Consider the following 27,461-nt stretch of genomic DNA (forward strand, 5'->3'; position numbering starts at 1 on the left):
CAACCCCGCCAACTACAAGCCCATATCCATCACATCAGCATGCAGCAAACTCCTACAGCCAAATAATGAAACACCTTGAGCACTGCACATCCTGTCAAAGCAACAAGATGGATTTAGAAAACAACGCTCAACTGAAATATGATGAACACGATCAAAAAGGAAAGGCGGCGTGCAATAAACGCAACATGCCTACAAGATCCACCAATCAACTCTTCAATCAGTCAAAAATGGAAAGTACCTTCGTGTCAACATCGAAAATAATCTCTCATGGAATATACACATAGAATCAGAAGGCCATGGCAACAAGTCCCTATCATTCCTTAGAAGAAATGTGACAAAATAATATAGAGAAAAGCAGAGTCGCTAAAGAAAGCCCAACACGGCAAAATTGAAAATGTTGCAGGCTTGCTTTGATTGAGCCTGTTCATGGACGGTACTGTCAAGTACAAATAACCGTCCACGCCCCCTAGCACCGGCTTAAGCAGAATTCAACATTTAAACACGAAAATGCTGAAATTTTGAATTAAAAAACATCGGCGGTTATTATGGGACCTTCAATGTGACACAGTAGTGCCATTCAATGAATAGCGGTATATATGGTCCCCAAGTAAAAGAATGCGTGTGCCCTAAACGAGAAAACAATGGATGGGACTAAATAAAATGGAATTCTGAAAGTGGATCTGAGGTTATGAAGCCTGCATATCACAGACAAGACGTCAAAAGACAAATTTAAAAAGCTGCACACAAGCCATTAATTAAGGACCAGTAGTACAAGACCCTTGTCAGCCAGTCCTTGAGTACGCAGGCATAGTCTTGGATCCACAAACAGCCACCAACAACAACCAGCTGGAAGCTGTGCAAAGGTAAGCAGCCTGATTTGTAAAAGGCGGCTACAAGCAGTCAAGCACCACCACTGCAGTGATGGCAGACCTAGGTTGGCCAACACTACAGCATCGCCGCTCAAAAGCCAATTTAGTGATGGTCTACAGGATCACACACAACCTCATCCATCCCAGCTGCACAGTACTTCCACCCTTTGACACTTCTTGTCATGGCTACAAACACAAAGAGTCCATGTCCTATTCTGCAGAACCGACACCATGAACTTCTCTGTTGTGACATCGGCCATCCGCATCTGGCCCCGTGTTTACAAAGATTTAAGGAACAGGATCAAGATCAGGATCAAATTTAAAAACTCAAATGTTCTTCATTGTTTATGCTCATAGACTAAATATTTAATAATAACTTGATAAAATTGGATCTCAAATGGCATACATATTGTTGTATTTATGAAATTTTAGAAATAACTTATTATTTTTGCAAGGTATTATTTTTGCAAGGTATTGGCATTTTACAGTTGATCCAAATAATTATTTTGATCCTGAAACTGATCATTTTTTTGATCTGATTATTTCTAATTTTGTTATTCGTCGATTTTATCCCAAATTGGATTGTTATTTGCAAATCAGCAATATTTTAAATTAGGAATAAGTAACATTTAATTCTAGCAAAATACGATCAATTTTAGTTTTCTAAAACAATGAAAATAAAATCAGGATAATTTGATCCTGATCCTGATCATTTCTTAATGAACACTGGGCCTGGACCCAGCTTCCAGTGCACTAAAACTAGGCAGTCAGTCTTGATGTCTTCAAAGGAGGACTAGTCGTGACGTGCGTTTAATGCCCTACAGAGGGTTATGTACAGTACTGGGAGAAGAACATGATGAATAAGAAGGAAAAGAAAAAGAAGAGTTCATCCCAATGGGAGTTGATTCGAAAAGATCACGGGGTCCGTGTTGATAGTAAAACTATATCCATTTCTTTTTTAATTTTGTTTACAGCATTTAATTTTCTTTGACACATACACTTTCTTTTTAGTAAAGTAAAACAACTGATGATATAGAATCAGTTTTAAATAGAAATTATTCGACCAACATAATACGAGCGTCTGCCGAAAAGTGACGTCATTAATGGCGGATACAGCATTACTTTCACAAATTTCCAAGTGTTGTTTATAATTTTCGTAAATTTTGTGCATAAGTTGATCTTGAGAAACATCAAGATGATAATAACGCTAAAGACTTTACAACAGCAAACTTTTAAGATAGAAATTGGCGATGAAGAGCTGGTAATTTACTTAAAAATGTGTCATTTCACGTGGGTGGGGTAACAAAAACAAATATTCGCCGGTCATCAAAAAAGCAGGTTACTCATAACAAAATGACACTGACTTTGATATTTTGACATTCTGGTAATTGAATCAATGCGATAATTATAATTGTTTTAATTATGTGTTGCAATTTATAAAGTTTGCCTAATGCAACATTTTCAATTCTCAACTGACCTGACTGGTTTCATAATCATGATAATTCATTACCAAAAACTCATCAACATTGTTACATACAGACTAATTTACAGACATTAATAAATTTAAAATAGTATGATATGTTGTTGATAAAACCAACATAATGTCAAAAATTATCTGCAGTTATCAGTCTATGTTTAAAATGGAAAAGAGTCAACTCGGCCCTATACCAACTCGGCACGGGTCAACTCGGCCCACTTTACAAAAAGATATATTACGTATTAACTTTGCTTTGCATGTTGTTAAGGTAAATGAATAATACGAAATATCTTATTAAGTACTATAGAATTATACATTGTACTTCTCCCGAAATAAAGTATATTTAATTTTTTTTTTATTTATTTGTCTTATATTTATAAACTCTCTCTGTTGAACTTCGTAAATAACAGAGGTATATTGAGTGAAAAAGCAAGACTTGTTTCCCTTAGTTTCCCTTCGCTTGCAAAAGAATGCAAATTCAGCCATGTTTAAATCGCTAGTTTGGGGAGAGTAAATGTCCGATTTTAAAATGTGTTACACCAATTAAAAGCTGGTGATCTTAGCTTCCTCTCAGTATATATTTGGTAGACAGACGTTTCACTATTAAGACGTTTCACTCCCTTTTTATACCAAAATTATTTTGATACTTATGATATGCTAAAATAGACATAAAATATTGAATTGAACTAAAATAGACCCTTAAATTTAATATAACTACATTAAAAATGGGGATTTCACTTTTTTTCAATGGCTTAAAACTCATTACCTTAAGTTCTATCATTTCAGTTATTTTATCTTCTTTATTGTTGTAATGAAATAAGGTGTTTTTCTATTCTTTGATCCATATGTGCAATTATCACATTATTTCACTTAAATAAAAAATATTTTTGATTAAAATAACACTTTAATATAACTAATTATTTGATCTTTTGTAAAAATGGACTCAATAGGCAATTTTAATTGAAAGCATAACAATGTCGTGACAACAATTAACTTTGAGTAACGTGTGTTTTTGTTGTTAATTTTAAACATGATGATGGGATAAAAAATGTTAAATTATTTAATGCTTGTATACTATACAGTAGTGCTTTTGCGATATACATTTATGTAAAAAAATTTAATGTCCATTGAAATCAGAAATATCTTTAAATTAAATTAGAAGCATTGGGACTTTTTCAATATTTGTCATGTATAATCATTTTTTGTGACTAAAATTCATTATTATATAAACAAAACTTATGGAGAAGTTTCTGTGTTTAAATTGGCTGTTGTCAAAAAATAGTTTAATGGTCCAATAAACCACTGATTAGTAAACTGTTGATGCTTAAGTGCAGTGTTTATACAACTGATTTAATAGTGGTGTCAAACTGTAAGTTGATTGTCTCAGTGTTTATACAACTAATTAGGCGATGAGATAACACCAAAATTACTTAAGTTTGTAAAGAACAGAACAGAACAGAGAACTGTTCTGTTCTGTTCATAAGTTAGTTTATTGGCTACTGTTTAATAAATTAATGAAGAAAATAATTTAAAAAAAATAATATATTTTATACACATGTTTCGCATATCATTGTTTAAGACTTACAAAAAAAATCATTACATGTATATAGTCAATATATTTATTATTATTTAAGATATTGATATTTTTTATTATTTGAATTATATTAGTAACTTTACTGGTAGTGATTTCAATATTTAAACTGATACTTATAAAAAGTTTGTTGTTCTGTCTATGTTATTCTATTTTTTTTTTTAATTTACTTTAGTAAATAGAATTTCCTCATGTTGTTACACTTATAATAAAAGTGATATTGAAGAAATTTGTCTTTCATTTGTAACACCTCTTATCACTCAACCCATAATTAAATGAGTAATCTTCTAATAATTTGTATTAACAATACCATTGAAATCAACAAAATGAAACATTAAATTGAATTTCCTTTTTACAATGTTTGATATTAATGAAATTAAAATGTGTCAACCTTCCTAGTAAACATCTAAAAATTGGGAGTGAAACGTCCATACAATTGACAAAATGGGAGTGAAACGTCTAGGTGTGAACCGTCTTGGGAGTGAAACGTCTCAATAGTGAAACGTCTTGGGAGTGAAACGTCTGACATTCATATATTTCAACACATTGTTTGACACTGAAGGTATTTAAATTTACGGTTAAACCTACCACGAGTCAGAAATACAGTGAGATACGCAATCGGTTGGTTATCTTTACTCGCAATTCTACTGATAAGAAAAGCCTGTCTGCTGCTAGTTCTGAAACTGTCAATCAGTGTTTTATAAATAATTACAATAATAACAATAAAAATTGATAACACAAACCTAAATATTAATAATTAAAAAGTGGGCCGAGTTGACCCGTGCCGAGTTGGAATAGGGCCGAGCTGACTCGGGGGCCGAGTACGTTTTAGGGCCGAGCTGACCCGGATTCTTTAAAATAGACCAATAAGTGTCCATTATCAGTCACCAAATAGCATTTAGGCTTATTGCAGGTAACTTATGTTCATTAAGTCTGATACAAATAAATAACAAGCAGCCCTTGTATAGCTATATTACACCTATTGATATTTAAGATTATTGCAATTAACAGGGTCTAGGGTTTTATGATTTATACGGACAGTACGTAAATTTATAGACCATAAGTAACTGTATAGATTTTTTACAGTATGTCTGAATACATATTTTTATATCAACTCATAATCGTGAATATAAACAGGAGTACCGAATATAAATATTATTGTCTTAACAAAAATAACAAAGATTAAAATAAACATCATAATATGAACAAGAAATAATTTTATTTTATATGATAAAACAGCTCTATTCTGGATGTTTTGGTCACTGATAAAAGTCTGAAAAAGAGACTTGTTTTAACATATATGTGACAGTTTATATTTGCTACATAAAATAAACTATTATTTATAAGTCTTGGTTATTTTCTAACAACACTTATCAAATATTTTATTTTTTATGTAGCATTCACCATAATATATGTTATTTATAGTGTCAGGGCTCACGCTGTCGGTCGCCATAGTCGCCATTTGCGATTATTTTATAAGATTGGCGATTATTTTTGCATTTTGGCTACAAAATCTGGCGATTAATTTTTACTTCCAACAGTGTTTATATAAGGTGTAAAAATCGATAATGAATGAAGTAGACCCAATTAACACCAGCGGGGTGCATTTACTTGAGAGTCAACTTTTTACCGGTCACGTGCTGCTAAATATATTGCCCGAGGTGATAAAATACATGCGAGATGTATAATTGTATAAGTACTTTAAAGATATTGTCCAGCATTTATAATAGCCATCAAATATCCGTCAATTAGCCACAAAAATCGTTTTAAAATTGATAAACTGGATATTGACTTACCCAAAATTTACCGTGAATTCCAGTAATTACAAATTTTGATTTTTTTTTGTTTTAAGCTACTTGACTAAATCGCCAGTTGAAAACAATGGTAAAATATTTAAAAAGTATTAAATTCCAAACAACTATTTGCACAACAACCAAAATTGTGAATATTTCTTCAGAAAACAGGAAAAATCCGATTGTCACATATTTTCGCAACACCGATAATTTTGATATTTATTTAAAGGTGAAATAAGCTATGTTCTGTTTAAAAATCTTTACTACTATAGCAGAAAATTTGTATTACATTGGTGATGATGATATTTTTCAGTAAATTATTCAGAAAAAAGGCTTCACTCTGTGAATGAGTTTGCAAACTTGTGTTATTTCTATAGGCTAATATGACCTAGATCTACTCCAGTTCTGTGTGAAATGTTGAAATTGACAGTGGTTATAGCTGACAAAATTTGATTAGAACAAACAAAAAAAGTTGTCTGATAACAGCCTTATGTAAAGTTATAATGAATCTTTAATATTATTGTTATACAGTAATTATACTAATTATAACGTTTTTATTCTGTTCTATAATAACAATTAAAGTTTTGGTTCTATTTAAAAAAGGTAGTTATCAATATACACAAATGTACCAGTTTTTTTGAGAATCCTTATAAAACTGAAAGATATAAATGTAATGTTTATTTAATCAACTGCTTATGTTGTTAATCACTAATTCGTGAATAGTCCGCTGAACTTTTGGCTATTATTTTTTTAAGTTGAAATTATTGGCTATTATTTTATTTGAGCTAGTGTGAGCCCTGTAGTGTCATTTTTTGACTCTACGCCAAATTTTTATAAAAATAATATTCATATTTGGTATTGTCTTTGTATTCCCGAATATGAATTCATATTCGGTATTAAGTCATACCCGATTTTTTATAGATCTGCAAATTTACAGACAGAAAGTACCAAAATAGTAAAAGTTGAGTGAAACTTCAAAATTGCAGGTTTAAAAGAATAAGGTTACTGATAACATAATTGTAACAGTATAGTTAAGATCAACTTTGAATCTTTCCTTTTTACAAAATTTCAAGATAAAACTTACCTTATTACCTTTGTTAATATAAACAATCAATAAAAGAAGTCATCTAAAGCTGCAGATTTTAGTATTAAACAAAAGACAGCAAATTTTTCATTGAATATCTGTATATTTATGTATTGAAAAATCTTTAAGTGTCAAGACTATCCATAAATTTATGGACAGTTCATAAAAATCTTGAAATCCTAGACCTGCTAGATTAATACAGAGTTAAAATATCATGATTAAGACATGCAATATATATTTCAGAGTCCGACAGATAGGCTTAAAGATAATTTTTATATAACTCACATAAGTTTGTAAAATTTATTACATATTTTCTGATTTAAATCAGGGCTCGAATTTAACACTCGCAAACTCGCAAAATGCTAGTTGAAAAATGATTTTGCGAGTTAGATTGATGACTACTCGCAATTTTTTGCGAGTTGAAGAAAAAACGGAATACACTCGTCAGGAAAATCCGAAATATAAATGTGGCGTAATATTCGCAGGTAGCCGAGTTATAAACTATGCGCGCACTTGCTGTCTGGTTTACATTTTCTATACCTTAACCTCGCTTAAAAAAGTACACAAATTTAAACCAGTCCAAATGTCATTTTGTCCGTGTAAATCAAGCGTGATCGGAATAAAATGTCTAAACGAAAAATAACGAACTTCTTCCCACTTACTGAAGCAAATGTGTCTTCAGATAACAATACTCTGAGTACAGAAGATGATTCACAGTCTATCTAAAGAAAGACAATCAGACCTTCAGTTAAAACGGTTAAAATTGGGAGAAAGAACTGCACTTCAGTCTTGCGTATCTAACTCGATGACGATGGAAATGTTGCCAAAATATTTTGCGCCGATTGTTGTGCACATAATCCAGACAAGACATCGTCGGTACGGCGACAATATTGCATTATTATTTTTTTTACATGTAGATTGACATTTGATAATAATCCCTGTCCCCTAAATCAAGTTTTTGAGTAGAAAGTTAAGTTGCTGATTCGTACCCCGGGCAGTTCGAACTCGTCCAAACAAATTACAATTTTAAACAATTTTGGAATTAAAAAATCATTGTCGTAAAAAGTGCTAGTTGAATTCAGTTTTTGCTAGTTAAAAATTTGTCCACTAGCAAAAAATTGCTAGTGGCCAAAAAAGTTAAATTTGAGCCCTGTAAATGAAGATTTTATTTATGGAATTAAGGAAATACAGTGTACATGAAAGAAAAAGTTAACAAGGATTAGGTATTGACATTTAATATTGATGTATAATTTCAGTCAAAAGATATATATTTTCAGAAAAATTTCCTTGTAATGTCTGAATAATAGAATTAGATTACTTTCAAAAAAATGAACAGATTGCTGAATGTTTTGATGTTCTTTCTGTTATGAATCATACTTTTTCATAGGGAAAAATAATAATATGTTCCCTGTCATCACAATATGAAACTGCAGAAAAAAGGAACAAATGTACAAGCATTTTAATATTGACTTTTCCATCCCTATCCATTTCCCTGTTGTCACAATAAGTAAACCCCAGAAAAAATGTAGCCAATGTAGCATGCTGTATTTTTTTTTTATCCCCCAACAGACAGTGAGGTAACTGGAGTGTGGGTAACTATTACTTTGACTGCTTGCCTCATGATTTCTTGTTACTTGAAATGAATTATATTGTATAGAAACATTAAGATGATTATATCGCTAAAGACTTTACAACAGTAAACTTCTTAGATAGAAATTGGCAATGAATAGCTGGTAATTTACTTTGAAATGTGTCTTATCATGTGGGTGGAGCAACAAAAACCATCAAAACTGGCATGTTACTCATTAGAATATGACACTGACTAGATATTATTTTGACATATCGGCAATTGACTCAATATGATACTTACAATGGTTGTGAATTTTGAATCTCTGTATACCATAGAATGTCATTTGAGTAACAAGAAATTATTCATGAGGCAAGCAGCCGAAGGTCTTAGAGAGATGCAACCAGTTTGCTGATTTTTATCCTAGGAGTAATTCCATAATTCAACAATTTTGTGGAGCATGCTGTCAGCAGTCTTGTTTAGTTATGTTTTGAAATCCAAAAATATGGTTTATAAGTAACCACTATTAATAAAGACCTGTTCTATTGCAATGAGACTGTTGAATTTCCTCTTTTCATAATTAACATAAAAGTCATTGGGCAACAAAATGAAATGTAATTCTGCCAAGAGAATTTGATGTAAAAGTAATATACATTTAGTGTATACAGCAGCACATCAAGTTATTAGGACATCTCTTGAAAATACTTTGGGGTGGGGGATTTGTATTTGGGTAACTAAGAATATAGATGCCATACATAATATTACATTCAATATGAAAATTTATTGAAAAAAATATTTCTTCAGGTTAAAGTACTTAAAGAAAAAATAGAGAAAGAAAAGGGAAGTGAAACTTTTCCAGCTGGAGGGCAAAAGCTGATATATGCAGGTAAGAAGGTTTTATAAACTGAAATTTAGGTTGATTAAAGTTATTTATGGTTATGATAGTATCATAGGTCAAATCAATGGTGTGGTGACTGGGACTTGAACCATGGACTTGTGTTTTACAGTCCTCGGCCTTTTCGTAGCCATTTTGGGAAAAAGTAGGTAACCCAGTTTGGGAAATTTTGCATTGCAAAATACTTGATAAGGGAAAATATTTGAAATCTCTTTTGGCGTAGTATTTTAAATAAATTGTGAAACATTGTTTATTCCAACCAACTGAAATGGCAACGAAAGCAAAATGAATACAATAAAATTTGACAGTAACATCTGTCTGTTATGATACTGAAATTTGACAGTTTAGATATTGGGAATTTAGTTTGATTTGGGATTTTTTTTTTCAAAGATTGGGAAAAAATCAGCATATTTGACATGAGTCTTGTAATCTGACCTGTGGTGACACATGGAAAAGATATGATCCCATAGCTCTACAGTTTGAACTGTACTGTTGCTTACAAACAATATGCTCTCCAAAAGTTGTTATCAGTTGTAAAAAAAACATAACTATGCCAGATGCAAGGCATGAACTTTTGACTATTAAAAATCATGAGGACATCATAATCCATGAAATACATATAAACCTAATATTATGAAATGTAATATCTGTATACCATAATTTATTTTTACACTTTAGCTTATAAATACAGTCATTTTTAATGACCAATGACATGTATATTTGATAGGAACTTACAATGTACCATTATTTATAGACATGTTTTTCATATTGATACAAACATAACTTGAGTGGTCCTTTACATTTATATCTTTGTATGGAGTAAGTGCGCCCAAGGCCAACACTGCTAAAATAGACCTTGGTTCCTTCTATATAGGTGTTTTCCACCTAGGAAAATACTTTCAGATAGTGCAATTTTTCTCAGGAAAATGTATTTACTATAGCAAAAATAATGTTACTTTCCTCAAAATTAAGGGGAGGCCCCTTTCCCTCATGTTCTTGTGAAAAAAATCTGCAAAAGTATTTTTTATACCCCTGCACCCACAAAAAGACCATGAGGCACATTGTTTCGCCTGTCTGCCAGTTTGTTATTTTTTTGCTGACAACTTAAATGTTAGCTACATGTATTCATCACTTAGGATTAACACTTTTTTTGACTTTCAAGGTAATACAACTTTTTGAATTGATAAGACACATATTTTTGACATATATATTGGAGCTTATGATTATGGTTAACATGTGATGTGTTTTTTGGATACAACAGGAAAGATCCTCGATGATGAGAAACAAGTCGGCTCTTATAAAATTGAAGAGAAGAACTTTGTTGTTGTTATGGTAACCAAGGTAATATTTTGATTGACTCATATTTGATAAAGAATATGATAATCATCGCTTTGGAAATGGTTTCATTTAATATATTTCGTTTCAATACCAAAGACTATAAGGAAAGTGATTATGCAATTAAGCTCTTGAATTAAGATTATGGAATTCATTTGTGTTTGGAATTTGAATCTAGTTTGTAGGCTGTAACAATTCCTCCATTTCCCAAAGTACAATTAACTTTGGTACTAGATTGTTCTTGAAATATTTCAGTGAAGGTCAACTTCCTATTTTGGAAACTTGATCAAACCCCTATAATTTGAAATTGTATCACAAGTTGACAAAATATTGACTGTTTTATCTGTTCTTGTTTCATCTTTTTATCTTAGCCTAAACCTGCTGCAGCGTCTACACCTACTCCAGCAGCCGGTGCAACTTCTACCCCACCAGCTACAGAAAGTACGCCAGCTCCTACACAAACTGCACAGGTCACTCCGGCACCAGCTAAAGATGAAACTAAAACAGAAGAAAAGTCAGAACCTCCTTCAAATACTACAAGGTATATGCACGAATATTGAATGTTTAGATATGTCATTTGTTTTAAAATTAGTAAATCTCAAAAAGTTGTTTGACATAGTTGATAGACATGAATTTAGTCAATTCATGTTTCAATATATATAATTCTTTCATATTTTTTTCTGTTGGACAAAAACATTGTTTTTATGCCCCAACTTAGGGGAGTATGGAAAAGGGCATATAGTTCTTCCTTTCTCTGTTACGCTGTCTGAGACAAAACAGAGGAATGTGGGGACAACTTATCTTGGTACTTATCACTTTTATTAAGTGTACATAATAAGATGCCAGTCTTTATTGAATCATGTTTGAAGGAACATTGTTTTTGTTCTGTTTGTCTATTTGTCTCTTTACAGATCACTAAATTCTGGCCATTACATTTTCATTTTATAACCTAAAGTCTTTGTACATGTATTTAAAACTACATACTTTTGATAAGAGCTTCATTTGAGGTTAGAGCTACCTGTATGAATGATAGTCAATGTAAATCCTATACCAGTGTAATAGGTATGTTTGATGCATTGTATTGGATATTCCAGTTAAAGGTACTTCAGCATTATGCCATTTTGAGATATTGTGTTACATACTATTTTCAACTACTACATGTAGGAAATGGTAAATTCCTGTATCCTGAATACTCATACATGGGTACTAAAACCTGAAAAGGTTTTACCTTACTTAATTTTTTACCCTAGTCAAAAGTTTAACTGTTACATAAAATGAAATGATAACTTTAGAATTAATTAAAATATCCTTACTCTTCAGCGCAACGGACACAACTGCATCTGAATCATCATCAGCAACAACAACGGCCTCAGAAATGTCACAACAATCTCAGTCGGAAACTTCAGTAGCGTCAGATATGAGCACAACCAGTGCAGAAAGTGCTCTAGTTACAGGATCAATGTATGAGGAGGCTGTTACACAAATGGTTGCCATGGGGTTCCCACGGGAACAGGTGCAGCGTGCCATGAGAGCTAGCTTCAATAATCCAGATAGAGCTGTTGAATATTTATTTAATGTGAGTAATGAACTCTTACAGATTTTCTTAACTTTTACATCACATGCAGATAAAAATGTAGAATTTTATACATGTTTTTCAGGTTTATAAGTACCGTAAAATACCTATCAAACGCCCCGGGGGCTAAACATTTTCCAAAAGGGGGGCTATTATTACAACACAGTTTTTCTTAAATCCAAAAATCATTGTAAATACATTTAGTGTTAGCAAGTGTTGGTAATAACATTAAAAAGTGTTAAGATTTAAGAAGTTCATACTATAAAATAAAATGGATTCTGAATGATTTGAATGAAATTATGGATTTACTCATGAGTCAGCACTGATGAGTAGATTGTCTTTCTTAACAAAAGGCCCAGGGGAGGGCGTTTATTAGGAATTTTACGGTATTTATGTAGCTTTAGAAAATATGAAGTGTTCAATCTGAAGTATTGTAAAATAATAACTGTTGTTAATAGTGTTATAAAAGTTATATATTTGTTGTTATTTCTACTGCTGTGCAGGCCTTAATTACCTTAAAGGGGACTCTATATCTTTATCTATATACACGTATGTCTAAATAGTATTTTATAATGATAAAAATGTAGGGATATTGTTTTAAGCATTACTGATTGGTTATAGACTTAATGCTGCATATAAATATTTCAACTAATAAGAATATGTCAATCTTTTGTTGTTTAGGGTATTCCAGATATGCCAAGAGAAGAGCCTCCCCCAGCTGCAAATCAACCAACAGGCACGCCAGCGGCTGGTGGAACACCGGCTGCAGGAGCACAGTCAGCTGGAACAGGAGAGACGCCGCAGGCTCCTACCCAGCCAGCTACACAACCAGCTACTCAGCCAGCAGCTGGTGGTACCGGTACGACTAGTCCAGGAACACTGAGCGGGCCACCTCCTGGGGCCCGGCTCTCTGGTGGGTTGTTACGGCTTGTGCAGCATGCTGATTATGTGATTTGTAGACTAGAAATATTTTTTACAGCTTGTTGTGCAAACATTAACAACCACTGCAATAACCCATACAATTATGTTGAATAATATTTTTATCCCTGTTATTTTTAGAAATAATTCACCATCAATGTCTACATCAACAATTGAGTTTCATTTTATTTAGGACACTACTTATATCAAAGTGTTTTGGTTTCTTTATGCCCCCACTACCTAGGAAGGCATATCAATCTTGATCTTGCCTTGGTACATCATTTGTTTAATGAAAACATCCCAAGAAAAAATTGAACCGGTCTTTATGAAAAAGAATTAAATGCAGTAAAATTGAGTTAAATTACTAAAAATGTAATACAATGTATTAGTTCATATGATTAATATAACATTCAGTAGTTAGGATGGGTATTTTCATTTTCTGTTATAACAAACATTTGTACATGCCTTGAACCTTCTTTCTTTTGATAACATTTTATTTGTAAAATCACAGCATGAAATAAATCAAATGTTAATTTGGGCAACCCCAATCACTTAACAGAGTTACTTTTTGAAAATTTTATTTTCAGCTTAAACCAGTCATATTCTTTTACAGATGAAAATAGAAATTAAAAAAAAAATCAGCACATCTCAATTTAAAAAAAAGAAATTATATAGATTAAAATATTTAATTAAAAAAGAGATCTGATTTTTGTGTCGCCTCTACGGAGAAGTGGCGACATATAGGGATCACTTCTCCGTCGTCTGTCTGTCCGTCACAAAACTTGTCCGGACTACTCCTCATAAACTGCTGGTGCAATTTCATCCAAACTTTACAGGAATGATCAGTACCAAGTCTAGTTGTGCATATTGTCAGCATTTTCCGGTTCAATGATTTTTGGCAGAGTTATGGCCCTTTAATAATTTTTAATTTTAAAGTTTGTCCGGACTACTTCTCTTATACCACTAATGCAATTTCAATGAAACTTTTACAGGATTGATCTGTAGCTCAAGTCCTTGCGCATATTGCAAGGGTTTTCCGTTGATTGAATGTTTTTTTGCCGGGTAATGGCCCTTTGATAAAAAAGGTGTTTTTCTGTGTGTTGCCAGATACGCAAAAGCTTGTCCGGACTACACCTCATTAACTAATGGTGCAATTTCATCCAAACTTTACAGGAATGATCAGTTACCAAGTCTAGCTTGTGCATATTGTCAGCATTTTCCGGTTCAATGATTTTTGTCAGAGTTATGGCCCTTTAATAATTTTTATTTTTAAAGTTTGTCCAGACATACTTCTCTTATACCACTAAAGCAATTTCAATGAACTTTACAGGATTGATCTGTATCTCAAGTCCTTACGCATATTGCACGGGTTTTCCGGTTGAATGATTTTTGGCCGAGTTATGGCCCTTTGATAAAAAGGTGTTTTCTTCTGTGTGTTGCCAGATACGCAAAAAGCTTGTCCGGACTACTCCTCAATAACTACTGGTGCAATTTTATCCAAACTTTACAGGAATGATCATTACCAAGTCTAGTTGTGCATTGTCCGTCTGTCTGTCCGTCTGTCACAAACTTTGTCCCAACATGAAATTGGCCATCATGAGGCGACACATGTGATTACTGATCGCTCTTGTTTTTTTCATTTAAGTTATAAAGACTCATTCCTTATTGTCTGAATTTTTTTCCCTTATATATATCATTTATCTTGTAAGAATTAATTTTATGGTATTAAATGGTATTTACAGGCAAAATTGGATTAGAATCATTGACTTTAGTCTTCATTGTGTATTCAAATATGAAGTGTTACTATTAAAGATATCTCTATTTTATATTAACGGCATGTATTAATGTAAGTTTTTATACTTTCAATCAGGTATTGTTTTGTGATTTTCAATATTGTAAAACTTCACAGTGTATGTTTTTATATGCCCGAAAGGGCATATTATGTTATACCCCCTGGCGTCCGTCTGTCTGTCTGTCTGTCTGTCCGTCCGTCCGTCCGTACGTACGTCCGTCCGTCCGTCTGTTAGCAATTTGGTTTCCGGAGCATAACTTAAGTTCCATTTGGCCCACAATGTTAAAACTTCATAGGATGATTGTCCATATTGGGTAGAAGACCCCTATTGATTTTGGGGTCAAAAGGTCAAAGGTCAAGGTCACTATTACCTTAAAACTGAAAACGGTTTCCGGAGCATAACTTAAGTTCCATTCGACCCACAATGTTCAAACTTTCATAGGATGATTGTCCATATTTAGAAGAAAAACCCCTATTGATTTTGGGGTCACACAGGTCAAAGGTCAAGGTCAATATGACCTTGATAACTGAAAACAGTTTCCGGAGCATAACTTAAGTTCCAATTGGCCCACATTGTTTCAAACTTCATAGGATGATTGTCCATATTGGGTAGAAGACCCCTATTGATTTTGGGGTCAAAAGGTCAAAGGTCAAGGTCACTATTACCTTATAACTGAAAACAGTTTCCAGAGCATAACTTAAGTTCCATTCGACCACAATGCTTCAAAACTTCATAGGATGATTGTCCATATTGGGAAGAAGACCCCTATTGATTTTGGGGTCACAAGGTCAAAGGTCAAGGTCACTATGACCTTGATACTGAAAACAGTATTCCGGAGCATAACTTAAGTTCCAATTGGCCCACAATGTTCAAACTACATAGGATGATTGTCCATATTGGGTAGAAGACCCCTATTGATTTTTGGGGTCAAAGGTCAAGGTCACTATTACCTTATAACTGAAAAACAGTTTCCAGAGCATAACTTAAATTCCATTCGACCCACAATGTTCAAACTTCATAGGATGATTGTCCATATTGGGTAGAAGACCCCTATTGATTTTGGGTCACAAGGTCAAAGGTGAAGTCACTATCACATTGATACTGAAAAATATGTTTCCACGCATAACTTAAGTTCCATTTGACCCACAATGTTCAAACTTCATAGGATGATTGTCCATATTGGGTAGAAGAACCCCTGTTGATTTTGGGGTCAAAAGGTCAAAGGTGAAGGTCACTATTACTTGATACTGAAAACAGTTGCCGGAGCATATGTTAAGTTCCATTTGGCCCACAATGTTCAAACTTCATAGGATGATTGTCCATATTGGGTAGAAGACCCCTATTGATTTTGGGGTCAAAAGGTCAACGGTTAAGGTCATCCTTACTAAAAAAAAAATACTTTCGGGCATATAATGCTCCGCCTAGCGGTGCTCTTGTTCAAATGTTGTGCTCTATATATTGGGCATACAGCCATTTGCATGCGAGATAACTCCGTGAAAGTCAGTGGCTGTATTCATTTTAATCATGATCTTAAAGGTTAAAAGTTGACTTTGATCTTAATTAATGTAAAAAAGTTGATATTAATGATCTTGAAGGAAAAATGTCAACTATGAGCTTACAGGTTGAAAGTTGCCTATGATCTTAATATAGTATAATATGGTTTGACCTTAACCAGAAATATTAAAAAGAACACTGAGGTTAGGAACTTTACACATGTGGCTGCTAATAAAGTTTTAGAAGGCTGTTTTGCCATGTTTTATGCCAATGTTTTACTAAGAAAGTGGCTGGTAATAATTTTAGGCAATTGTGACTCCTGGATAAAACAGAATGATTAACATATTTTCTATTTCATTTTATTTATAAAAGTTTAGACTAAAACATGATTAAGCTCTGTTTATGGTAAGATTAAATAAAAAAAAAACAACAACAGAAATACAAATTAAAAAGAAAATGATTTTTTGGTTGTAGGTGAAGAGACGTTAGCTTTTCTTAGAAATCAACCCCAATTTCAACACATGCGAACATTGTTACAACAGAATCCAGCTTTATTACCTGAACTTTTACAACAGATAGGAAGATCTAATCCAACACTTCTACAGGTGAGTTTTCCCCATTTCTTACTGTGTTACCATGGGTAGACTCGCACCAACTACATTGTATTTTTCATTGTTAAGAAGTTTTCCAGCTAAAAAAGTTTTATTGAAAGGCATGCTTTCATTTATATCGGGCATTAAAAGAACATGTAATTCTTGATGAAATATGAGAATCCATAATCCAATGTTTATTTTAGTTTCTATTTCTCGATCTGCAAACTTATGTCTGAAGGATAGGGCCATGCAATTTTAAACATCCAATCTGTTGCCACTCGGCTACTTTTAGTTTTTAGTATGCTGCTGGTTCACAGCAAGATAATAACATAATCCTTAAGATTGTCAATAGCAAGACTGTCATACTATGTGTATTTAATTGAACCAAAATTTACATCTGCTTAGTCTGACCATATTCAATACAATTGCATACTATGATGACAATTGCATAAACTACTCTCTTAAATTAAAATCAGTGAGATTTTTAGCTCGACTATTCGATAAGAATAAGTAGAGCTATTGTAGTCATCCGAGCGTCGGCGTCGGCGTAACCACTTATGTTAAAGTTTTTGTAATAGTTTAAATATTTTCAAAGTCCATTGACATATGGCTTTGAAACTTTGCACACTTGTTCACCATCATTACCCCAACCTGTAAACAGGAGGAGGTAACTGTATCAATCATTTTGACAGAATTATGCCCCTTTTTTCGACTTAGAATTTACGTTAAAGTTTTTGTAATAGTTCAAATATTTTCAAAGTCCATTGACATATGGCTTTGAAACTTTGCACACTTGTTTCACCATCATTACCCCAACCTGTAAACAGAGAGAGGTAACTGTATCAAGCATTTTGACAGAATTATGCCCCTTTTTCGACTTAGAATTTACGTTAAAGTTTTTTGTAATAGTTCAAATATTTTCAAAGTCCATTGACATATGGCTTTGAAACTTTGCACACTTGTTCACAATCATTACCCCAACCTGTAAACAGGAGGAGGTTACTGTATCAAGCATTTTGACAGAATTAAGGCCCTTTTTCGACTTAGAATTTACGTTAAAGTTTTTGTAATAGTTCAAATATTTTCAAAGTCCATTGACATATGGCTTTGAAACTTTGCACACTTGTTCACCATCATTACCCCAACCTGTAAACAGGAGGAGGTTACTGTATCAAGCATTTTGACAGAATTATGCCCCTTTTTCGACTTAGAATTTACGTTAAAGTTTTTGTAATAGTTCAAATATTTTCAAAGTCCATTGACATATGGCTTTGAAACTTTGCACACTTGTTCACCATCATTACCCCAACCTGTAAACAGGAGGAGGTAACTGTATCAAGCATTTATTTTTACAATCAAGCACTAAGAATAGTCGAGCGTTGCTGTCCTACCGACAGCTCTTGTCTTCTTTCTACAGGTGGGTCAGGTTAAAACAACTCGTAAAATTCTCATTTCCCACAGCATTAAGTCAAACCAGCAATTTGGCTTGATGTATAACTTATTTTTTATCCTCGAGAAATGTTCCTTATTTCAGGATAACAAAAGTTCCAAATTTTGTGGATCCTGGGTGTCCTATTCTGTCAAGGTTATAAAAAACACACTGAATCATGTACTACTCAAACTAGTATAATATTAAACCATTTTACATTCAATGATATCAAGTGAGCATTATTCATATTGAATATTTTAGATGATTAGTCAGAATCAAGAACAATTTATTGCCATGTTGAACGAGACTGGTGGAGAGAGTGGTGGAGGAGGAGGAGGTGTTGGGGGTCGGTCACCAGGGGAGGGAGTCATACATGTCACACAAGAAGAAAAAGAAGCCATTGATAGAGTAAGCGAATTTGATTAACTTTATAAAATCCTTTCTTTATGTGTTTCTTGAATTAAAATGTCTGGAGTGAGTTTAGAATTTATATTTATATTCATTATAACCAATAATGTGGTGTATAGCCTATTTAGTTCCTAGGGATTTGTTTATACCTCCTTTAGAACTAAAGAAAAGAGATGTTATAAAAAGAGTTGCTATCGGCTCTAGCATAAAGTTGTATTCCTACTGATTCTGTGAACTTGTTGAAATACAACTTTTCGTTCATTAGCTCGACTATACGAAGTATATGGAGAGCTGTCCTACTCGCCCCGGCGTCGGCGTCCAGATTTCAGATTAAAGTTTTGGTGCAGTAAAATATTTTTCACTATAACTTTGTCATTTCTTAAGGTATCAACTTATAACTTCAAATATATGTTCCTTATCATCAACCACATCTTATGTGACAAGGTTCATAACTCTAGCACCAATATTTTCAGATTTATCTCCCCTTAAACTTAGAATTTTCCTTAAAAAATACTATTTTTTACTGTTTCTTCTTTATTTCTTAAGGGATCAACCTCATACTTCAAATATATGTACCTTATCATCATCCCCATCTTATGTGACAAGGTTCATAACTCTAGCAACAATATTTTCAGATTTATCTCCCCTTGAACTTAGAATTTTCTTAAAAAATATTATTTTTTACTGTAACTTATTTATTTCTAAAGGGATCAACTTCATACTTATGTACCTTATCATCATCCACATCTTATGTGACAAGGTTCATAACTCTAGCACCAATATTGCAAGAATTATCTCTCCATCAACTTAGATTTTTTTACTAGAAAAATGTTATTTTTTACTATAACTTTTTTAGTTTTAAAGGTATCTACCTCAAACTTCAAATACTTATTCCTTATAATTAATTATATTTTATGTGACAATGTTCATAATTCTTGAAGTAATTTTTACAGATTTATTTCTATTTGAACTTAGGATTTTCTTTAAGAAATTTTATAACTTTGTTACTTTTTAGCTCGACTATTCGATAAGAATAAGTAGAGCTATTGCAGTCACCCGAGCGTCGGCGTCGGCGTAACCACTTATGTTAAAGTTTTTGTAATAGTTCAAATATTTTCAAAGTCCATTGACATATGGCTTTGAAACTTTGCACACTTGTTCACCATCATGACCCCAACCTGTAGACAGGAGGAGGTAACTCTATCAAGTATTTTGACAGAATTATGCCCCTTTTTCGACTTAGAATTTACGTTAAAGTTTGTAATAGTTCAAATATTTTCAAAGTCCATTGACATATGGCTTTGAAACTTTGCACACTTGTTCACTATCATGACCCCAACCTGTAGACAGGAGGAGGTAACTCTATCAAGTATTTTGACAGAATTATGCCCCTTTTTCGACTTAGAATTTCCGTTAAAGTTTTTGTAATAGTTCAAATATTTTCAAAGTCCATAGACATATGGCTTTGAAACTTTGCACACTTGTTCAACATCATGACCCCAACCTGTAGACAGGCAGGAGGTAACTCTATTAAGCATTTTGACAGAATTATGCCCTTTTTCGACTTAGAATTTACGTTAAAGTTTTTGTAATAGTTCAAATATTTTCAAAGTCCATTGACATATGGCTTTGAAACTTTGCACACTTGTTCACTATCATGACCCCAACCTGTAGACAGGAGGAGGTAACTCTATCAAGTATTTTGACAGAATTATGCCCCTTTTTCGACTTAGAATTTCCGTTAAAGTTTTTGTAATAGTTCAAATATTTTCAAAGTCCATAGGCATATGGCTTTGAAACTTTGCACACTTGTTCAACATTATGACCCCAACCTCTAGACAGCAGGAGGTAACTCTATTAAGCATTTTGACAGAATTATGCCCCTTTTTCGACTTAGAATTTACGTTAAAGTTTTTGTAATAGTTCAAATATTTTCAAAGTCCATTGACATATGGCTTTGAAACTTTGCACACTTGTTCAACATCATGACCCCAACCTGTAAACAGGAGGAGGTAACTCTATCAAGCATTTTGACAGAATTATGCCCCTTTTTCGACTTAGAATTTACGTTAAAGTTTTTGTAATAGTTCAAATATTTTCAAAGTCCATTGACATATGGCTTTGAAACTTTGCACACTTGTTCACCATCATGACCCCAACCTGTAAACAGGAGGAGGTAACTGTATCAGGCATTTTTTTTACTATCAAGCACTAAGAATAGTCGAGCATGCTGTCCTACCGACAGCTCTTGTTAAGGTATCTACTTCAAACTTCAAATATATACTTCTTATCATTACATACATGTTGTGTGACAAGGTTCATAACTCTAGCGTGACTATTTCTAGAATTATTTCCCTTGATCTTGGAATTTATTTTAACAAATGTTATTTTTTTACTATAACTTAATACATAATTATACATAATTGATTTTTCTTTCATAGTATTGTCCTCCTTATTGCGTCCAGTATTTTATTAGTCGAGCTTGGCTGTCTCCTGTGACAGCTCTTGTTTTTTAAACTGCTCATTTGATTATTTCAGAGTATTAAGATATCATTGATAAGTTGAATAAACACGCAAATGTCTCTTGTATGTGCACATGTTTTTGGTAACTGACAATATTGTTGAAGAAAGTGTATCCTAATTTGTTCACTTCTGATTCAAGTCAGAGAAGTGGTTCATTGCATATGAAAAAATTATATGCTGAAAAGGACATATATATGCAGTATTTCTACATATGGCAGAAATTTTGTTTACATATGGTCTTTTACAATAAATTGGCTACAATGTCAATACTTTTTCTAAGAATATTTATATGTAAATTTTTTGATATATTAGATACTTAAACCTTTAAAATATTGTACAATTTTCTTTGCAGTTAAAAGCACTTGGATTTCCCGAAGGAATATGTATTCAAGCGTATTTTGCCTGTGAAAAGAATGAAGAATTAGCCGCCAACTATCTATTAAGTCATGGTTTTGATGACGAGGACAGTTGAAATTTTTAATATCCGTTCCCTGTTTTTTTTCTTCTTTTTTTTTCTATCTAAGAAGTTCATCATCAAGATGCTTTATATAACAATTGGAATAATTTATTACACATACATACTTGTCGAATCACAGTCATTTCTTTAGGACAATATTTACGTGACAGTTATAATAATACTCTCAAAAATTGGTTTTGGTTTTTTTCGTCTTGCTCCATCTTAGTGCTTCAAATTCTGTTTGTTATTTTAAGAAATTCTTGATAAGGAAACTATATTGATTAAGATGTTCATGACATTAAGTTACTGGTATTATGATATCTCGTTTTAGTAGAATATAGTGTAATTAGCTAAGGTAAAAATAACTGGATTGACATCATATCTGATTGAGTATACATGAATGCAACAAGTGTTGGCAGTATTTTTTTATTGAATTGACACAAGAGATAATCTTGACCTGTGATGTATACAGGGATGTTTGTTATTTAATGCGAAGACATGGTTTCTTGTTTTGTTCTTCTACCAGCATATACCTGCAAATTTACTGTTGACAGTAAATTGTCACCTGCAAATAAAGAATACCTAGTTTGATGATATTTTGACAGTTCTCCCAGATTCTCAAAAGTATTAGAAATTGTTACTTAAGAAAGCTTACTTGTTCATTACCAGGAAACATGTTCAAAATACAAAGTTATCATAAGAAAAGTTTCCTTGCTGCTTGTGTGCAAAGAAAGGAAATCTTCAAAATGATAACAGCACACTAAAAATAAAACATATACTCGGAAATAAATTTTATATTTGAAAAGAATATCCTGTAATTTGACATTTTAGAAATGTAAACTATTGAATTATACAATATACATATATAATATCATGTATCTTTCTTTGATGAAAAGCAATACAATATCAGTATGTAAGATTACTGCTTTAATTGAAGACTTTAAAGCTGTGGTGAGATTAAACAGTTTAAAGTATACATTGAGTTTTGGATATTATGTGTTCTTTCATGTTGAAAATAATTTGCTGATGTGGTAGCTTATTGGTGCATGATATTTGGTACTATAGCATTAATTTTGTTTGGTGCACATATTTTCTTTTTTCATCTAAGAAACAACATAAACATGTTAGGAAAAGAATATTGATTTTTATGCTTCTCCCTAAAAGCATGAAGTTTCCAGTTTGTCCTTCTGCCCTTCCTTTCATTTATTCATTGATATCTAAGCATGTTCTTTGCTGAATTTGTGTAATTGTTTGTTCAGCTTTGAATTTGAAGCAGTCCATTAAAAATTTAAGGGATTTTAATAATTGAGCAAGCAACAGTGCAAAGCCTGGTCAGGCTTCACAAATGTGCAGGTTGGCCTAGCTCTATATACTGGTGACACAAGCCTTTCAGTTTTAGTAATGTGAAGATTAGATATTTGGTGGGCTTTAGACCATTAACCGTTGGAAGAGGTATGAGGTTACATGTAATTAGGTCAAGGTCATAAGGATAAAAGTAGATTGTTGTTACTTATCTTATTACTAGGGGCGACATGTTCATCTGTTTAAAAGGGTACAGTCTGTTTTTAGCTGAAAACCCGTTAGAAAATTCTCTAACTGTTAACCAAAGTTAATTTTTGACAGAGGCAAAAAAGTTTTAAATTGATTCTATGGAAAAAAAATTACTAAATGTATATATCAAATATATATTATAATCATTTTGAGAACAAAATGTCATTTTTGGCAGAAAAGAAACAAAGTTAATGTTAAAAATATAAGGATTTTATTGGTATGGTCGCTAAAACGTTTAACATAGTTATTAGGTTGCCGTTTAAACGGATAACATTTTTGCTGACTGTGACACCCCTACTTAGTAAAATCAAGATTTACCTTTGTCAAATAGACATTTGGGAGCAGTCATCAGTGTTACAATTATTTAAATTTTATCTATTTCATTTCTTTGGTAGAATATTAAGTTTTTTGGGTTGATTTATTTATTGATTTGTAAAATCTTGTTAGCTGGTGAATTTTTTATACAATAGAAATCTGCTGTTGCATTTTACTGCTTTGTTATGTAGGTGAAGTGCTCTATCAAATCCTGATATTATATACTAGACTTTAAGCTATTTAACTAATTCACTATCACATTTGTCTTGTCATATGTATACATGTTTGTGTGTAAGTAATTACTATTATAGTCTCATCCCTTCATGTTGCATAATATAAAACAAAACGATCAAGATCACAAAAATTAAAGGTAAATCATCTTAATAAACTCATACAAACATACATTTTCCTGATCAACTTGGAAAAATTCATTTTAAGGATGACTAACCTATTACATAGTTTCAGGCACAACTATTTTTTTTCGAGGATATGTTTTCCTACAAAGTGATGTAATACTTAGCGTTAAAATACCTCCATTCTTTACAAACTTTATAACAGCTACATATGCTTGTCCATATTTTCATGAAGTGTTCAAATCAACATTCTGTTCATTGAACAGTTGCAACAGATTCAGAATAAAAATAGTGATTTTTTTTTTCACCAGCACCAGTTGCTGATCCGCTGTTAATGTTTAAACAATGTGAAAACAATAAAATGTTTTTAAATTGTTACAATGGAATATATTACAGTAATTTCTTCCAAGACATATGTCATGTTTTCTGATATATGCCTAATAAGCGAAATGTTATTGTATTGTTCAAACTGTATGATAAAGCATTGTGAATAAATATACAAAAAATTAGATTTTGTATGTTGTGTTAATTTGTATTCTTGTAAAAAACAGATATTTTGTCCAGGACTTGTAATAAGTACCAGTAAACCATCTTACAAACATATAAAACTTGTCTGCTTCAAGGTCCTACTTTTCATACATGTTCATTGTAGTATGAATTCCAAAATCTGATATTACTTGGTTATTTCTATTAATTGGCAACTTTGTGATGCATGAATTTATTAGCAGTGTAATGCAATTTGTATAAGAGAAAAATCCTAAAAGACATGATACTTCTAACTTTTTAGCTCACCTGAGCATGCTCAGGGTGAGCTTTTAGGATCGATGATTGTCCGTCGTCCGTCGTCCGTCGTCCGTCCGTCCGTCGTCCGTTCACATTTAGTTGTTAACACTCTAGCGGTCACATTTTTGCCTCAATCATCATCAAACTTGGTCAGGATGCTTATCTAGTTGATAGCTCGGATGAGTTCGAACATGGGTCATCTCGGATGAGAAACTAGGTCACAAGAGCTAAAAATAGAAAAACCTTGTTAACACTCTAGAGGTCACATTTTTGCCTCAATCATCATCAAACTTGGTCAGGATGTTTGTCTAGGTGATAGCTCGGATGAGTTCGAACATGGGTCATCTCGGATGAAAAAGTAGGTCACCGGAGCTAAAAATAGAAAAAACCTTGTTAACACTCTAGCGGTCACATTTTTGCATCAATCATCATCAAACTTGGTCCAGGATGCTTGTCTAGGTGATAGCTCGGATGAGTTCGAACATGGGTCATCTCGGATGAAAAAGTAGGTCACCGGAGCTAAAAATAGAAAAACCTTGTTAACACTCTAGGGGTCACATTTTTGCATCAATCATCATCAAACTTGGTCAGGATGCTTATCTAGTTGATAGCTCGGATGAGTTGGAACATGGGTCATCTCGGATGAGAAACTAGGTCACAAGAGCTAAAAATAGAAAAACCTTGTTAAACACTCTAGAGGTCACATTTTTGCCTCAATCATCATCAAACTTGGTCAGGATGTTTGTCTAGGTGATAGCTCGATGAGTTCGAACATGGGTCATCTCGGATGAAAAAGTAGGTCACCGGAGCTAAAAAAATAGAAAAACCTTGTTAACACTCTAGCGGTCACATTTTTGCATCAATCATCATCAAACTTGGTCAAGATGCTTGTCTAGGTGATAGCTCGGATGAGTTCGAACATGGGTCATCTCGGATGAAAAAGTAAGTCACCGGAGCTAAAAATAGAAAAAAACCTTGTTAACACTCTAGCGGTCACATTTTTGCATCAATCATCATCAAACTTGGTCAGGATGCTTATCTAGTTGATAACTCAGATGAGTTCGAACATGGGTCATCTCGGATGACAAAGTTAGGTCACCGGAGCTAAAAATAGAAAAACCTTGTTAACACTCTAGCGGTCACATTTTTGCATCAATCATCATCAAACTTGGTCAAGATGCTTGTCTAGGTGATAGCTCGGATGAGTTCGAACATGGGTCATCTCGGATGAAAAAGTTAGGTCACCGGAGCTAAAAATAGAAAAACCTTGTTAACACTCTAGGGGTCACATTTTTGCATCAATCATCATCAAACTTGGTCAGGATGCTTATCTAGTTGATAGCTCGGATGAGTGTGAACATGGGTCATCTCGGATGAAAAAGTAGGTCACCGGAGCTAAAAATAGAAAAAACCTTGTTAACACTCTAGTGGTCACATTTTTGCATCAATCATCATCAAACTTGATCAAGATGCTTGTCTAGGTGATAGCTCGGATGAGTTCGAACATGGGTCATCTCGGATGAAAAAACTAGGTCACAGGAGCTAAAAATAGAAAAAACCTTGTTAACACTCTAGTGGTCACAATTTTGACTCAATTGTCATCAAACTTGGTCAGGAAACTTGTCTAGGTCATTGCTGGAAGAAATTGAACATGGGTCATCTCGGATGAAAAAAGTAGGTCACCGGAGCTAAAAATAGAAAAATCTTGTTAACACTCTAGTGGCTACTGTTGTGATCCAAATATTCTGTTAATTGGTCTGAAAAGTTTGTTTTGATGATTTCTAAGTCAAGTTCGAACACTGGTCATCTTGGATTGAAAAAAACTAGGTCACACCGCCCAAATATGGAAAAACCTTGTTAACATTCTAGTGGTCACATTTTCGACTCAATTATCATCAAACTTGGTCAGGATGCTTGTATAGGTAATTGCTTGGATGAGTTCGAAATCGCATGTGGAACTAGGTCACCGGAGCTAAAAATAGAAAAATCTTGTTAACACTCTAGTTGCTACTGTTTTGATCCAAGTATCCTTGAAATTGGTCTAAAAAGTTTGTTTTGATGATTTCTAGGTCAAGTTTTGAATATGTGTCACCTGGGTAAAAAAACTAGGTCGCACTGCTCAAGTATGGATAATCCTTGTTAACACTGTAGTGGTCACATTTTTGACTCACCTGTCATGAGACTTGGTCAGAATGCTTGTCTAGGTAAATGTTTGGATGAGTTTGATAAATCAGGTGAGCGATCTAGGGCCATCATGGCCCTCTTGTTTACTTTGGGTAACAAGATTATAAACCTGAAAGATTTGTGGCTGAATTACTTGCCTCACACTGTTGTGGTTTCAAATCCTGCCAGAATCTAAGGACTTTCATGTGAGAACAGTGGCTAGCTTTCAGTAGGAAAGTGGTAAGCTTATGACATGTACAAGAAGGCACTCAAAGTCTTCCACTAGTAAAATCGAATGACATTTACAATGTTTGTGTAATTTAACACTTGTTGTGACTTAAACTTTTCAAAATTTACTACATTTGATCCTCTAGAATGTACTTACGGCCAATTTCAGCCCTGCTTTGGCACCAGTGTCGAACCATAAACTCACCTCAAGCTCCCATAATTCAAGATTCCATAATTCTTGTCTGTTTCAAACCAGCAATGCTTAGTGG

The 27,461-nt window shown here is 33.2% G+C and overlaps 1 protein-coding gene across 2 annotated transcripts; it reads left to right on the forward strand.

The window, feature by feature from the left end:
- Positions 1–1,858: 1,858 nt before the first annotated feature.
- On the forward strand, positions 1,859–24,529 carry LOC132722486 (UV excision repair protein RAD23 homolog B-like). 2 transcript variants are annotated; one of them, XM_060706995.1, is made up of 9 exons: positions 1,859–2,130; positions 9,186–9,267; positions 10,538–10,617; positions 10,983–11,152; positions 11,932–12,187; positions 12,866–13,043; positions 16,864–16,994; positions 18,673–18,819; positions 21,695–24,529. In XM_060706995.1, the coding sequence occupies exons 1-9, from the start codon at positions 2,065–2,067 to the stop codon at positions 21,812–21,814; spliced, it is 1,230 nt and encodes a 409-aa protein (XP_060562978.1). In that variant the 5' UTR covers positions 1,859–2,064; the 3' UTR covers positions 21,815–24,529. The 2 variants fall into 2 exon arrangements, with proteins under 2 accessions (XP_060562978.1, XP_060562977.1); XM_060706994.1 differs by having other exon boundaries at positions 1,863–2,130; positions 12,866–13,097.
- The last annotated feature ends 2,932 nt before the right edge of the window (positions 24,530–27,461 follow it).

This window comes from Ruditapes philippinarum, unplaced genomic scaffold (assembly GCF_026571515.1).
Source record: "Ruditapes philippinarum isolate M1 unplaced genomic scaffold, ASM2657151v2 ctg1660_1_1_1_1, whole genome shotgun sequence".
Classification (NCBI taxonomy): Eukaryota; Metazoa; Mollusca; class Bivalvia; order Venerida; family Veneridae; genus Ruditapes; species Ruditapes philippinarum.

Bases quoted from the DNA above. Each gene is read 5' to 3' on its own strand.
- LOC132722486 (XM_060706994.1), top strand. From the start codon at position 2,065: ATGATAATAACGCTAAAGACTTTACAACAGCAAACTTTTAAGATAGAA. The intron at 16,995-18,672 runs GTGAGTTTTCCC...TGAATATTTTAG, and splicing joins CTAATCCAACACTTCTACAG to ATGATTAGTCAGAATCAAGA. The intron at 18,820-21,694 runs GTAAGCGAATTT...TTTTCTTTGCAG, and splicing joins AAAAAGAAGCCATTGATAGA to TTAAAAGCACTTGGATTTCC.